This window comes from Callospermophilus lateralis, chromosome 3, assembly GCF_048772815.1.
Source record: "Callospermophilus lateralis isolate mCalLat2 chromosome 3, mCalLat2.hap1, whole genome shotgun sequence".
NCBI lineage: Eukaryota > Metazoa > Chordata > Mammalia > Rodentia > Sciuridae > Callospermophilus > Callospermophilus lateralis.
This window is the reverse complement of record NC_135307.1, coordinates 88,433,403-88,446,693: the sequence shown is the minus strand read 5'-3', so window position 1 is coordinate 88,446,693 and position 13,291 is coordinate 88,433,403. Positions and strand designations below refer to the sequence as shown.

At 50.5% G+C, this 13,291-nt stretch overlaps 2 protein-coding genes across 9 annotated transcripts in view; both read right to left on the bottom strand.

Moving 5' to 3' along the window:
* Positions 1-38: 38 nt before the first annotated feature.
* Jmjd7 (jumonji domain containing 7) lies at positions 39-6,689 on the bottom strand. Of its 4 annotated transcripts, none has more exons than XM_076850607.2 (8): positions 6,616-6,689; positions 2,682-2,835; positions 2,352-2,605; positions 1,970-2,026; positions 1,378-1,473; positions 1,058-1,134; positions 671-830; positions 39-551 (listed from the first exon to the last, which is right to left on the bottom strand). In XM_076850607.2, exons 1-8 carry the CDS (start codon positions 6,677-6,679, stop codon positions 463-465), a joined length of 951 nt encoding a protein of 316 aa, XP_076706722.2. In that variant the 5' UTR covers positions 6,680-6,689; the 3' UTR covers positions 39-462. The 4 variants fall into 4 exon arrangements, with proteins under 4 accessions (XP_076706722.2, XP_076706724.2, XP_076706721.2 ...); XM_076850609.2 differs by having other exon boundaries at positions 487-830; positions 2,352-2,436; positions 2,584-2,605; XM_076850606.2 differs by having other exon boundaries at positions 487-830.
* Positions 6,690-6,887: 198 nt separating this feature from the next.
* Mapkbp1 (mitogen-activated protein kinase binding protein 1) overlaps positions 6,888-13,291 on the bottom strand; it is a 54,239-nt gene continuing 47,835 nt past the window's right edge. For 2 of the 5 annotated variants that reach the window (XM_076850599.1, XM_076850600.1), the window contains 8 exons: positions 12,999-13,165; positions 12,658-12,806; positions 12,365-12,562; positions 12,109-12,193; positions 11,526-11,803; positions 10,727-11,323; positions 9,925-10,010; positions 6,888-9,217 (listed from right to left, as the gene is read on the bottom strand). In XM_076850599.1, coding sequence (XP_076706714.1) covers positions 8,990-9,217; positions 9,925-10,010; positions 10,727-11,323; positions 11,526-11,803; positions 12,109-12,193; positions 12,365-12,562; positions 12,658-12,806; positions 12,999-13,165 — 1,788 coding nt within the window. In that variant the 3' untranslated portion in view covers positions 6,888-8,989. Of the gene's footprint in view, positions 9,218-9,924; positions 10,011-10,532; positions 10,668-10,726; positions 11,324-11,525; positions 11,804-12,108; positions 12,194-12,364; positions 12,563-12,657; positions 12,807-12,998; positions 13,166-13,291 lie in introns of those variants that run through there. The other 3 variants (XM_076850602.1, XM_076850601.1, XM_076850603.1) reach the window with 3 other exon arrangements.

Here is a 13,291-nt window from a genome sequence, read left to right as displayed (position 1 = left end):
AGGAAACTACTGTGACAGGGAGTATCAGAACAAATGACTCACAGCTACCTTTTATTGACCACTTCCTTTGTGCTGGTCCATGCTGGACCTTACAGATATCATCTCCATCTCTGTGCGGTAGAACCATTATTATCTCCAGTTTACAGCCAGGACACCAATGCCAACAGGTGGTGACTTGCCCAGAGTCTCAACACTGGTAAAAGGTGCTGTAGAACCTGATCCCCACTCCTCCTCACCTGTGTGGCAACTTCCTGGGCACGCTCACTCAAACCTGCCTGGCATCTCCTAATCACATCCCAAGATCATATCCCAAGATCATCCAAGGCTGATTCCAAATTAAGCTGGACCCTGAGCAGCAGACAAGTACTTAAACTCCAGGTGGTCTCTAGAATTAAGCCAGCAGCCTAGAAGGGGCTCAACCTCTCCCTCAAGATGTCCTTAGCAGTATTCACCAGTGGTACATCAGTCAAGGACTGCAGCCTTAGTTAGGGAGTCGAGCAGCTGGAAATAACTGTACTTGAGGTCATATTCCATGTCATACCAGAAGTTCACTGTGGGGAGAACAGAGATCTGAACATGAGGGTCCCTCTTTTAATCCCCCCAACCTCTCCCAAAGATGCCCTACTGGGCCTTGACAGGGCTTTCCCTTGGGTGGCCTGTGTGTCCTCACCAGCAATGCAGCCATGGGACTGCTGGACATGGTGGAACCATAGAGATGGCAGGTAGAGCAGCTCACCAGCCCTCACAGTACAGCGAAGGGCCTGTGCCTGACTATAACTGGGGTACTGGGTCAAGTCTGGAGCCAGTGGGTCCAGTGGGATCCAGGGCACCTAAGGACACAGCAGTTTCCAGGAAACAGGCCCCAAAGTTCCAGGTCCTCCAGCTCTGTCCCTTCCCGAGCTGAATACCATGAATCCTGCTCTACTTAGCATGGAAAAGCCCCATACTTACAATTTTTCAGAGCAAGGTATCACCTCCCCAGACCTTTTGTGCTTATCCTCTGGGGCTCAGGTTCTTGCTCCTTCCCCTCCCCAGAACCCAGGAACAGAACAGACACCTTCTCCATGGCTTCTTCATCCACCATCTTAAAGGTACCCTCTTCAGTTAGTTGGTAGGGTGCAGGTGTGTACAGTTCTAAAGCCCAAGGGAGAAGGTTGTGGGGAACCTCAAGTGACCCACAGCTTGCCATTTCCTCCCTACCCCAGCCAGCACACATGTTCCCTAGGTACAGGGTCCAGAGGGTTGGGAGTCCTGGTGCACCTTAGACCTGTGGTCATGTTTCAGGCCTAGGCACCAGCCTGCCCCGGGATCTTGCTGTCCTCCCTCCACCGCAGGCCATCTGTTCCCCAAAAGCCCCCTCCAGGCCATGTCCCTTACCGTAAGGGATGAAGGGCCGGTCACTGGGGGGATGTAACAGAAAGTGTTTCTCCCCTGAGACCACACAGTACAGGTTCTCATAGTGGTCCTTGTGCACTGTCAATGTAAGTAAAGCCTAGAGGTGAGGTTGGAGGACAGAGGGGAGCCAACCACCTCAACCCTGAAGCTCAAGACTGCCTACGGCAAAAGGAAGACATCATAAAGGGACATCTGGCTCAAGGAGACACCAAGGATGCTGGTGGACATTGCAGAACTCAGCACACCAGGGAACAGATCTGGTCAGGCCCTGGGCTCACCTCCACCAAGAGGGGAAGTGGTACCATCAGATTTCTCCTAAATTCCCTCCTGACCTAGTTGGCCTTCAGAGAGCTTCTAGGGATCAACAGGAAAAAAAAAAATGGTGCACTCTGGTCTCAGTACCATGGGTAGCTACCCAACTCAGCTGTCAGGGGAGACCTTTTGTGGTGCCGGAGTCCAGAATCCCAAGGGAAATGTGAAAGAACAGCCAGCCTATCTTCAGTCCAGCCCAACCTTCCTCACCCGAACTCATCTTCCCTTCCTCTGCCCCTCCAGCTTGTTCCCCAACACCTACAGGATGTCACTGCAGCTGCCTCCCCCAGCCAGAAGTTCACAGCATCAGGCATCTTTCCTGTGGGGCAGATGGTAAGTTAGGAAGGACATGCTAGCTGGGCCAACACACAGGGATACTAGGCAAAAAGCTGGGTGGGAGTGAAAAAATCTCAAGGAGAAGAGGAAGAAGTTGGGAGTGCTTCCTTATTCATCTATTATGAAGTCAAGGCCTGAGGAAGGCAGGTGGGTAGCACCTGAACACACAGGCCCAAGTGTGTGGACCAAATAAAAAACAAAGGGAGAGAATGAACAAGCAGACTGATCCCTTCCTTCCCAGATTCCCTGCCCTGCCTCCTGGTCAGAGATCACCTTGCACCCCCCCTTCCCTACCTGCCTTCACTCACCCAGTGCCTCAGAGGCCCAGGGTACATGAGGCTCCAGATCAGACAGCAGTTGGGGCAGCTCAGTGGGCAGGTTGGAACACTGCTTCTGCACATAGAGGACTCCTGGGTGTTGGGCCTGACCCTCCAGCACATCCAGTACATAGCTGAGGGGCAGGCGGAGCTCAGCAGGCATTACAAAGCGGTCCCCTCGCACTGCATCTGCATAACCGTCTGGAGTCACAGCCACACTCACCTCTGTGGAACCAACTGTGGCTCTGGAGGAATGGATACTCAGCTCATGCCCAGTTGTCAGTAATCACTGCCCATCCACCACCCCAGGAAGGCTCCCACCTTAAGTAGGGGAGGGACCACTTCTGGAGAGCTGACCAGTGCTTCAGGGCATTTCGAATAATGCATGGCCTGTTGGGGCACACCCAGTTCCGATAGAAGTGGAGTGGAGTAGGGGGCTCATCCAGGTAAGGCACATCAAGAGGCACACTGAGCTCTGAGAAAAAGAGGGAAAGGCGGGGGGTGGGGGCTGAAGGCAGCAGCACTCAGTCTTTGTCCCATTTCCTGCATAAGAAATACCCTCCCTAGGAAGGCCATACTATGTCACTAAGCCATGCCCACTGGTGACCATAGGACCCTAGACAACCAGGAATAGAAGAGTGAGAAGTTGAAGTGAGAAAGCATAAAGAAACACACACCAAGATGGGCCACCATGGGCTGCTGCTCAGCCTATGACCTAAATCCTACATGGGTCCATGTATTGGCTTTATACAGTAGACCCTCGGCTTCCCCATAAGGAGGGCAAATCTTCCAGCATCCATTTGGAAATGGAGCCACAGAATTGGTGGTGGGACGTCTAGAATGACTAGGGACAAGGCCCAAGGCCATGGCTGGGCTGGGGGTGAGGCTCTAGAAAGACCCCTTCAAAAGTGACACATCTGAGCACCTGGAATGTGCTCACACTTGGCCTGGTCAGTGTGGATATCAAAGGATGATCCAATAATCATCTCAAGAAGCTTCCAATCTACCTGGGGTGAAAAGATACCAGATGAAATAGGGGCTAAACTGTATTTTGGGTCTCACTGAACAGCAGCATCATCCTTAGATGCCCAGGGCCACCATGTATATTTGAGCAGCTTACGCAATGTGCCACCTGTTTGGACATCTACAGTGGTCCTACATCACCCTTAAATGCAATCTATTATTTATGACTCACCCTTAGTTGCTCCTGTCATCCTACTATTTCTCAAAGCCACTATCTCTTTCTTTCCCCTGCTACTTTGGGTCCTCCTTAAAAAATTACAATATTGAGGATTCCTTCCCTGAGCACTTTTTTTTTTCTTTTTGCAGTACTAAGGATTCAACTTGGAAGTGCTCCACCACTGAGGTATATCCTCAGTCCTTTGGAAGATTTATTTTTATTTATTTATTCTTTTGTGTGTGTGTGTAGGGTGGGGTACTGGGGATTGAACCCAGGGGTTCATGGCATGCTAAGCACGTGCTCCATCACTGAGCTACACCCCCCAATCCTGCGCTTTTAGACAGGGTCTCACTCAGTTGACAAGGCTGGCCTTCAACTTGCAATCCTCCTTCTCAGCACCCTGAGTTGCTAGGCTGTCCACTCTAAAATTGCAATCCGTTCCCAATTCTTAAATCCCTTATTTTTTCTTCTTAGTGTTTATCACCAAATGACATGCTATATATTTCACTTATTTAAAATTGTTTATTGGTCTATCTCCCTCGCAAGACTGAAAGCTACATAAGGTAGCTTGTCTTGTTCACTGATGCATCCCTAGAACAGTACCTAGCATATGGCAGGTGCTTCGTAAATATTTGCTTAACAGTTGAATGAAAGTCTCCAATATCTTGGCTGAATGATTTCTGCAGTGAATCATCAAACCATTCAACTGTTTTTTTCTGGCCTAATTCTACTCCCCCTCAGAGTATCCATTATCTGGCCCAGTCATTTGAAAATACAATCTGAACTCCTCAGGCCCCTAGTAAAGAATCCTTTGATGGCTTACCACTATTCCTTACAGCATAATCTGCCTCTGGCGTGCATTCAAGGTGCTCCATCATTAGGCCCAACCTATTTTTCCTGTTTGATTTGCTCCTGACTCCTGCCTTCCCCTTACCACACATCCTCTGCCTTTCTCTAGATTTTTACAAGAGCATAGGGCTTCGCTTTCCTCCTCCTTGGCCCCAATCAGTGGTTACTACAACCTGCTCCAATGACCATGTCATTCATTTTCACCTCTAAGGTCATACTCCACCTCTCATGCTATGTCTTTATGCCAGTAATCCTTACCTTGCAATCAGTAAGAAAGCAAATGTCTTAAGATCAGAAACTGAAACTGAATGGGAAGACCTTGGTGGGCCCAAGAAAACTGAAAATGAAAAATCTGGCATGTGTGTTTATTTTTCCTGGGTAAGGACAAGATGGGCTCTGCCATCTCCCAAGCAGTTACCCTGGGAGATGGGCTGAGGCTAGTACATCTCCCTGTTGTCCTCATTAGGCTTTATTTCTTTTTGCCTCTGCTGTTCTGGGAATTGCTAAGGCCTCATTCATGCCAGGCAAGCACTCTACCACTAAGCTACCCCACCGAGTCATGGGATTCATAAAACATGTGGAAACTGCCTTTTTCTTTTCATCCTTTGGATTTTTAACAATTGTATCAGATTTCCTTGCTTATCATTCCTTTAGAGAATGGCTATTTTTCTCTCCTGGGGCTTCAGAGAGAGAATTTCAAAGGGATCCAAACAATTCCTTTGACCCAACAGTTCTAAGAATTTAACCAACAAAAGTATTTGCAAAAGGCTGGAGTTGTAGCTCAGTGATAGAGTGCGTGCCTCGCATACATGAGGCACTGGGTTCAATCCTCAACACCACATAAAAATAAATAAAATACAGATATTGTGTCCATCTACAAATTATATATATATATAAAGTATTTGCACTTGTGCACAAAAACTGCTCCTGACACTGTCCCCTGAATGCACCAAGCACTCTCCCACCTAAGGAGCTGCTGGCCCTGCACTTGTCTTCTAACCAACTTCATGATTTACATGTTCAGTGCAGTTGTCTGTCACCTCACTTAGAATGTAAGCCCTAAGAGCTTGTTTTATTCGTGCAATGATGTACTGAAATATACTAAACAGAGCCTAGCACATGGAAGTGCTTAAAGAATATATTAAATGAAAACTCAAGTATTAGCTGTAGAATTATTGAAAACAATAGACTAAAAATGACTGACATGCCTATCAATAGTGGGCTGCTTCAGTGAATTTCACCGCTTCACAGATGAATGAGATAGATGTGGAATGACTTCCAGGATGCACAATGCAGAGAAGTTTTTAAAAGGGTACAGTCCTGTGTGCATGGATTTAAAAAGAATCTTCCTGGAAGAATGCAAAGTGGGGCTGACAGTGGGAAGCTTATTTTATTTACATTAAATACTCAGGTCAGGTGCCTGTGTTGCTGGTCAGTGATACAAAATCATTAAAAATAAATAAGAAATAAGGAAGGAGAGAAAAAAGAAAAATCATTTAAAAACAGGCCTGGTGGTACAGGTCTGTAATCCCAGTAACTCAGGAGGCTGAGGCAGGAGGATGGCAAGATCAAGGCCAGCCTGGATGTGAGACCCTATTTCAAAATAAAAGGGGCTCATTGGTAGAGTGTCCTTGGGTTCAATCCCAGTACTGATACAAACAAGTACATAATAAAAACAGAAAGAAGAAAAAATTTAAAAGCCAGGAGGTTGCGGGGTGCGGGTGATAAGGACTAGAGGAAGAGAGGAAAGGGGAAAGGAAAAAAAAAAAAAAAAAAAAAACAGTAAGGGTAAGATCCAGGATCACTTGAACAGCTGTCTACAATTCTCCCAAAACTGCCCACAGCTTGGAGGAGTCTGTTCTTTATTCAAAGACGACTGTCTCCTTTCTGCAGGGGTTCAGAGACAGAAGCCCACCACCACCTGTGGACATTTGAGGTTACAAATGAGACTTCTTTACGGGAAGAGCAACAATGCACTGCCTAGATTTATTAAGCACAAACTGACCCTGGGAACCCAGCACAACAACACCAGGCCTTGAAATAACGAAAACACACACTCCATAAAGCCACAGCGCGTGCGACCGCGACCCACCGGCCGGCTGGGGGAGGGGCTGTGACTAGAGCGAGCCTAGCAGGGGTGCCAACCACTATCTCGCAGGGGTGCGAGGTGTCGGCGGTCCCCGGGACCCCTCTCGCGTCGGGCGCCTGCCCCGCTAGCGCACTCACCCCGAGCGGCGGCCGGGAACTCTCGTAACGCCCTTTGCAAAGCGTCCAAAGCCGCCGCCGCCATGACGCCTGCCGCCCGAAGCCCCGCCCCCAGCGGGCCCCGCCCCACACTCCCCAGTTCTCGCCACGCCGCTGGACCCCTTTCCACTGGATGGAGCGAGAAGCAGTGATTTCTTTCGCCGGCCTCACTTGCTGCCACCCCAGAGTTAACAAATGATTGTATTTATTGACAAGTTCATACATCAGTACAAACAGACACGTTAAAAACAGCCCCCGCCCCGTGCGGCTGGGGAGGAGACAAGCGCCACTGCCGGAACAAAGTATAAAAGTTATAAATAAGGGGCTTTCAAAACTGGGACGGGGTAGTATGGACAGGGGCGGCAGTTACTGGTGGCTTCAGACATGCAGAAGGGGTCGGGGTGCAGCCACGGCCATAAGACCCCCACCCACCCTGGGCAGGGGGTTAGGGAAAGGGCAGCTACCTTCTCACAAACCTAAGCAGGAATGTAGCTCTCTCCTAAAGCATCTGACTGAGGATTGCTAAGAACCTGGCCCCGGGGTGGAGCAGGGGTTTGCAGTGCCAAGCCTGAACCTTTGTGGTGGGCTGTGGCTGTTGGTGGTGATGGGGGCGGCACAGCTGGAGTGAATTTCTACCCTCAGGCAGGCAGCTACAGTGCTGACAGGGATCCACAGCCAGCTGTGAGAGTTTTGGAGGCCAGGATTTCATTTGAGTTTGACCATGCAGATGCTGGTGGTAGAGAAGCGTGGGGGCATGAAACGTTTTGGTCTTAGGGCATTCAGGCTGATTGAACAGAGCTGGGCATGCTCCATAACCCAATTTTTTTCACAGCTTCTACATACAGAGCTTGCAGCCAGTAAGCCAGCTTTTTTGTGGCCTGAAGCTGTGATAAAAGCTGCCCTGCTTTACCTGGGGCAGAGAGAAGCAGGAGGGCCCAGAGACACATTCTTCACCTCTACTCTGAAACAACTGCATCACTACTTGGTCCAAAACCATGGGCCTACTACACCCTCTCCTTCCCCTCAACCCAAGAATGGCCCCTTAAATTCTAATCTGTCCCTCACCTCTGCCACTTACTGTCCCACCTACCACTTTTCCTGTGTGTCTCTTGGCCCTACTGCCTCCCTCTCCACAACCTCCAGTATCTGTAGAGCCCTTGATGGGTACCCAGCACTGTCTTTGAGGAGGCTCCTCATACTAGGTGTCTAATGGTCCATCACATAGCTAGGCTGTGGACATGAAGAATCCAGAATTTGGATGTAGTGTGTTCCATTCCTTTTTGAGTTCCACACAAGTTAGGGTAGTGAAACTGAGGCAGAATATGAGAGAAACCCAGGCACATATCAGCCATCCAAGGACTTTAGCAATGAGCACCCAACTGTTTGTGTGTGTACATGTACGTATATGTGAGACTTCATCTGTGGCCAAGGTCCTCAGAAGGTGTGTAAGTGCCCTGTAAACCATGAAGGAAATTTCACACAGGCTTCTGACAGCATCACTCAGGATTCAGGGAGAACTTGGTGACCCTTGGGCTTCGGTAGCCTGCTGAGGACTAAGGCTGGAGGATAGAGAAGGCTAAGGAACTAAGGAAAGGAGGACAGGGCTTCATGTTTGCCCAGCAGAGGACCTTACTGTCCTGCAGCAATGACACAGAGCTGGATCCATAAGCTCTGCCAGACAGAGAAAAGGAGGCACAAGGGTAGAGACAATACGAGGGCCCTCTTGGGGGGGTTGAGTGGAAGTGGAATGTGGAGGCTCAGGTCCTGATACCAATTTGAGTTTCCTGATGGCTGGGGATGCTCTGGAAGTCCAGGCAGCTCTGTCCGCCTTCCTAAACTGCCAGGAACTGGGGGAAACAACGCCTGCTCTGGCAGCCAGGAGAGTATAGCTGGTGTGGGAGGGGAAAGGAAATAGAGGTGAAAGTCCTCAGTTGACTGAAGGGCATTGAATACCACATTACCTCTCACCTCTACCCCCATGGAGTACCCTGTGAATGCTCCACCCCAGGGAGCTGATCCCTGAAGTAATTTCAAATGGCTTCTAAAAAAGAGGGCAAGCCCTTCCCAGATGGGGCAGGCTGCCCTCCTAGCCCTCACAGCACCATGATGACAAAGACCCAAGACCTACCCCTGCCATGAACCACTAGAACGGCTGTGGAGGCTGGAGTTTCAAAGAGGTGAGGCAACAGTCTGGGAAATAAATTAATAAATACAGGGGCTCCTGGAGTAGTAGCTGGGAAAGCTGCTTCACCTCTGAGCACTGATCCCTGCTATCCACTTCCCACAGGTTTTGGTAAGTGGAAGAGGGGCTGCAGTTTGGAATGGGGAAGCATTCACTTGGGACAGGCTTCTGAAGCTAGAGTCTGCGTTCCATTCGCTGCTCCACTGCTCGAAGCAACAACTCTGAGTATTGCTCTAGTAGGGCCTGTGTCTGCTCAGCTCCCACAGCCCCAGGGCTCCCGCCTGGACTGGACAACGCTGCACCAGCCAGGGCCTCTAGCTCCTGACGCACTGAAGAGAAGGTGTCTCTGAGGAGCTGAATGATTCGACTTTGCTCTGCTGAGGGCGTCTTGCAACCAGCCACCTGCAATAAGACCCCTAGAAGTGAGCTGAAGGAACAGTGAAGGGTCTTGTCAATGTATATGTAAAAGGGAGGGGCCCCACCTGCTCCAGGTACCAGTAGGTACCTAGTTCAAGAGGTCTGAACTGGCCTATAACTCCCTTGCTGCCTCAGAAGAAGGGACTGGTTGGGAGTTCCACACTCCAAGAATCAATTTCATTATGACCTGGGAATATGGGACCCTCACAGACTAGAAGGTGACCCAGAGGAGGATCCCTTCAGATTATGGAATCATCTATATATTGTTAACCACTCCTTACAATTCATGTAGGCTCCACTTTCTCTTTCAAAACTTGGGCCCTGTTGGACTGTAGCCAGATAATTTTGGAAAATTTAAATTAAAAAAAAATGAAAAGGGATACTGTTAAATAATTACACAGGGACAACAGGCATAAACTGGGATTGTCTTGAGAAAATTAGAACATGCAGTCTTTCCATGTTCTATCCTCCTGTCTGAGGAGATCTCAAGCTCTTAACTAGAAATGACCAGTAGGTACCTAGTTAAAGAGGTCTGGACTGGCCTATAACTCCCTTGCTTCTTCTGCCCAGATGTCTTCAGTGCTTCACACTGTTAGTGGAAGAGCCTTTTTATCATTGTAGACACTCAGCTATCAAACACTTCGCACTACTGTCACGCTCTGTCTTCCTGCCAGGTGGTGCCCAACGCTTACCGAGTGGTAGAGCTGTACAGCCTGGTGCACATTCCCACGGAGCTCTGCCACAAGTTTTTCACACTGCTCCAGGCTCACCACCAGTTCTGTGAGGAACAGATACAGCTCAGAAAGGCTCAGCAAGGGCTGGGATGTAGCTTAGTGTCTACCTTGCATTCGCAAAGCCCTAAGTTCAACCCCCAGTTCCAAAAAAGACAAAAAAACCACACCAGAAAGACTCAGCAAGCCATTTCAGACCTTCCCATCCAGGGCTGCTCAAAGCAAGAGAGGCCTACCCCTCAGCACTGAAACCCCCACCAGCCCTCAATCCCTTCCTCCTGTCCCTTTTTTTCTTTTTCTTTTCTTTTCTTGAATCCCTTCCTCATGTCCCTTTCTTTTTCTTTTCTTTTCTTGAGATGAGGGTCTCACTACATTGCCCAGGCTGGTCTTGAACTTGTGGGCTCAAGTGATCCTTCTGCTTATGCCTCACAAGTAGCTGGGACTACAGGCCTGTGCCACTGCCTTGTTTCCCCCCTTCCCTTATAATACATTCTCCAAAACCACACAGACAACAAAGTCCAGAGGAGAGAGCCAGCTCAAACCCCAAGGTCCAGAAGGGGTAAGTTGGTCACAAAGAGATCATGAAGGTTGGCAGGAGTGTCTCACCATCAGGGATATGACTTATGGGTTGAATGAGACAGGAGCAGACAGGATGAAGAACACCAGAGGCTGGATGCACAGAAATGGGATGGACCACAGAGTGGCTAACAGAGACAGAAGAGAGAGGATGGGGCAGGAGATAAGAGCTGGAAGCTGTGCACACCTGAGTTCTGGCTCAGGGCTGCGCCTGGCCTGATACATTCCATGGGATTGGGAGTCCTCTCAGGGGGTGGGGGCTGCAGGTTCTCAGGGCTTCGGAGGAGGCTGACTGGCAGTTGCTGGGCACTGGGTCTGTTGGGCCCAGGCTGAGCCTGGCACTCCATCCTAGGCTTGGGAGCAGTACCCTCACCCAAACAGGCCCACCGCTCAGATGTGCTATGAGCCTTTCCTAGGCCTGCTGGGGAGCCAGCCTGTTCTGCCTCATCAGGGGCCCAGCCCTTCGTTACAGGTGAGAATGTAGCCAGAGTAGAACGATCAGGCAGTGGTTTGGGGATGTCCAAGACCAGATGGGCCCGGCTAGGAAGGGCCAGTTTGCTGAGTGGTGAGTTTCGAATAGAGACAGGAGCTTGAGTTTCTGCCATTAGGCCTAGGTTCTCCCCAACAGAGACACTGCGGGATATCTTGGCCATAGAACTGGTGGTAGGGTTCTGGTAGGAGTAGGGCCAAGATGGACGGCCATCAACCTGGGGCAGGGAATCCAGGCCATTCTGGACTTCCATGTCCTGTGAGAGCAATGGGCCTGATGAAGGCATCTCATTTGCTGAGGAGACAAGAGATATATACAGGTCAAGTGGTGAGGAAGGACACCCGGGTGCTACAGCTCAAACTTTAGGAGCTGGTGTTCCCTTGCACATGCCCACTAAGGATACCCACTGGAAGACACACCAGTCCTACCCTCCTTTAGTACACCCATGAGTTCCACACTCCCCACATTCTGGGGCTAAGCTCATCAGGCTCCTCACCCTGTGGCACCAGACTCTGCACAGACTGGGCTTTCTGGAGTCCAGCTGAGAAGCCAGCTGTGATCACTCTCTTGGGAGCCCAGCTGCTGTCCAGGTTGTGACGACGACGTGGCAATAGCACAGGGGCTGCCTGATGGGGGCTGGGGTTGGCAGGGGAGGGCTCCACCTCTGGAGGTGCTCCTGGGGGGTTAGCATCACTGCCTCTCTGTTGCTCGCCAGACACCTGTGACACCTGGATGCGTCTCGACATCAATGCCAGGCTTGAGGAGGATGGGTCCCTATAGGGAGGAGATGTAGAATAAGGCCCAGAGAAAACTTAGTGTTTCTTCCACTAAGCAGCGGGGCGGTGGGGAGGGGAGGCACAGAGGGAGCATATTGATTCCTGCACCAGACAAGTGCCAGACAAGTGCCAGGAGAAGATAGGCACAATCCAGTCCACCATGGTTGAGGTGAGACCAGTTGTCCTAATATTTGGAGCACAGAACACCCTTAGAAAGGGGGACAGGAGGGCTGTGTGCTCTCCAGAGGTAGGAGCACTGGGAAGTTAGCAGAGCCAAGCTTCTGTGGGGAGGGGTCTCTGTACCTGAGTGGAGGAGTCTGTGCTTGCAACAGGAATCGTGAAGAGATGCTTTGAGATTCTGTCCTCTCTGGTACCCGCACTGGGCCCCCTGCCAGTCATGGAAATCATGAATTGAGACAAAAAGCCAAGACTTTGCCCCAGATTCTGCTTCCCCTAGAGGCAAACCCCAAAGCATTGCCTTCCTGACCCTCCCTCTCAGCTGGGCAAGGAGAGGAAGAGGGCAGACTGTAGTGACCAAATATTGACCCTCTGGCCACACCTGGAGCAGCCCCATTGGCCAGAGTCTCAAAGTGCTGTTTTAGAAACTGCTCCTGGTCCGGGGTATGGGGGCTGCCTTCTTGCAGCTCATAAGGGCCAGTGCCTCCCTCCTCTTCCTCCTCTTCTTCGTCACCCTCAGCTGGTTCTTCAAGGTCTGAGGAGATGCCATCCACACTTAGGGGCTCCGTGCTCTCGGAGTCTGGATGTGGGGGAGTGGAGAGGCATCACACTGCACCCATCTGAAGCATCCCCTGCTTCAGTCAACTGGTCCCTCCCTCAGGGATGTAGCCTCACCTTCATTGGGGTGCTCAGGGCTGGAAAGGCGGCTGCTGCTGTAATCCACAGAGCAGGCACTGTCCGGGCTGTGCTTTTCTGAGCCCCTGCTACCTGGGTACACTCTTCCTAGGGTTCCTCGGGTTGGAGCCTGCACCTGGAACTCACTGCTAGAAAAGAAGAGGCAGTGAGCATAAGAGAGCAGCAGCCCCACTGGATTCCTGCCTGGGAGCAGGACTAGAGAGGAGGTGGTGGTGAGGTGTCAAACAAGCCCTTAGCAACCTGGGGCCCAGCCCTCACCCAGCTGAAAAATCCTCAGAGGGAAGGAAAAAATGGGGCTATGGCCAGGGCAGAACCCTTGCCTGGTATCCATCGTGGGGCTGTTACTGGATTCTGGGTAGACAATACCATCTTCACTGGGTGTGGCCTCCAGATCCTGGGCAAAGACCCCTTCTTCTTGTGACAACAATCGGATAAGGTGGGGACAGGAACAGGGTTGGGAAGCCTGAAGCTGAGGGGATTTTTCATTCTGGGAACATATAAAAGAACATTATGGGAGTTATTAAGGAGAGAAGAGGGTCCTGGTAAAGAGGTGAAGGCAGGTAAGGATTTGGTGTGCACCAATTCTGAGAAAACTGAGTACTTCACCTCTGAG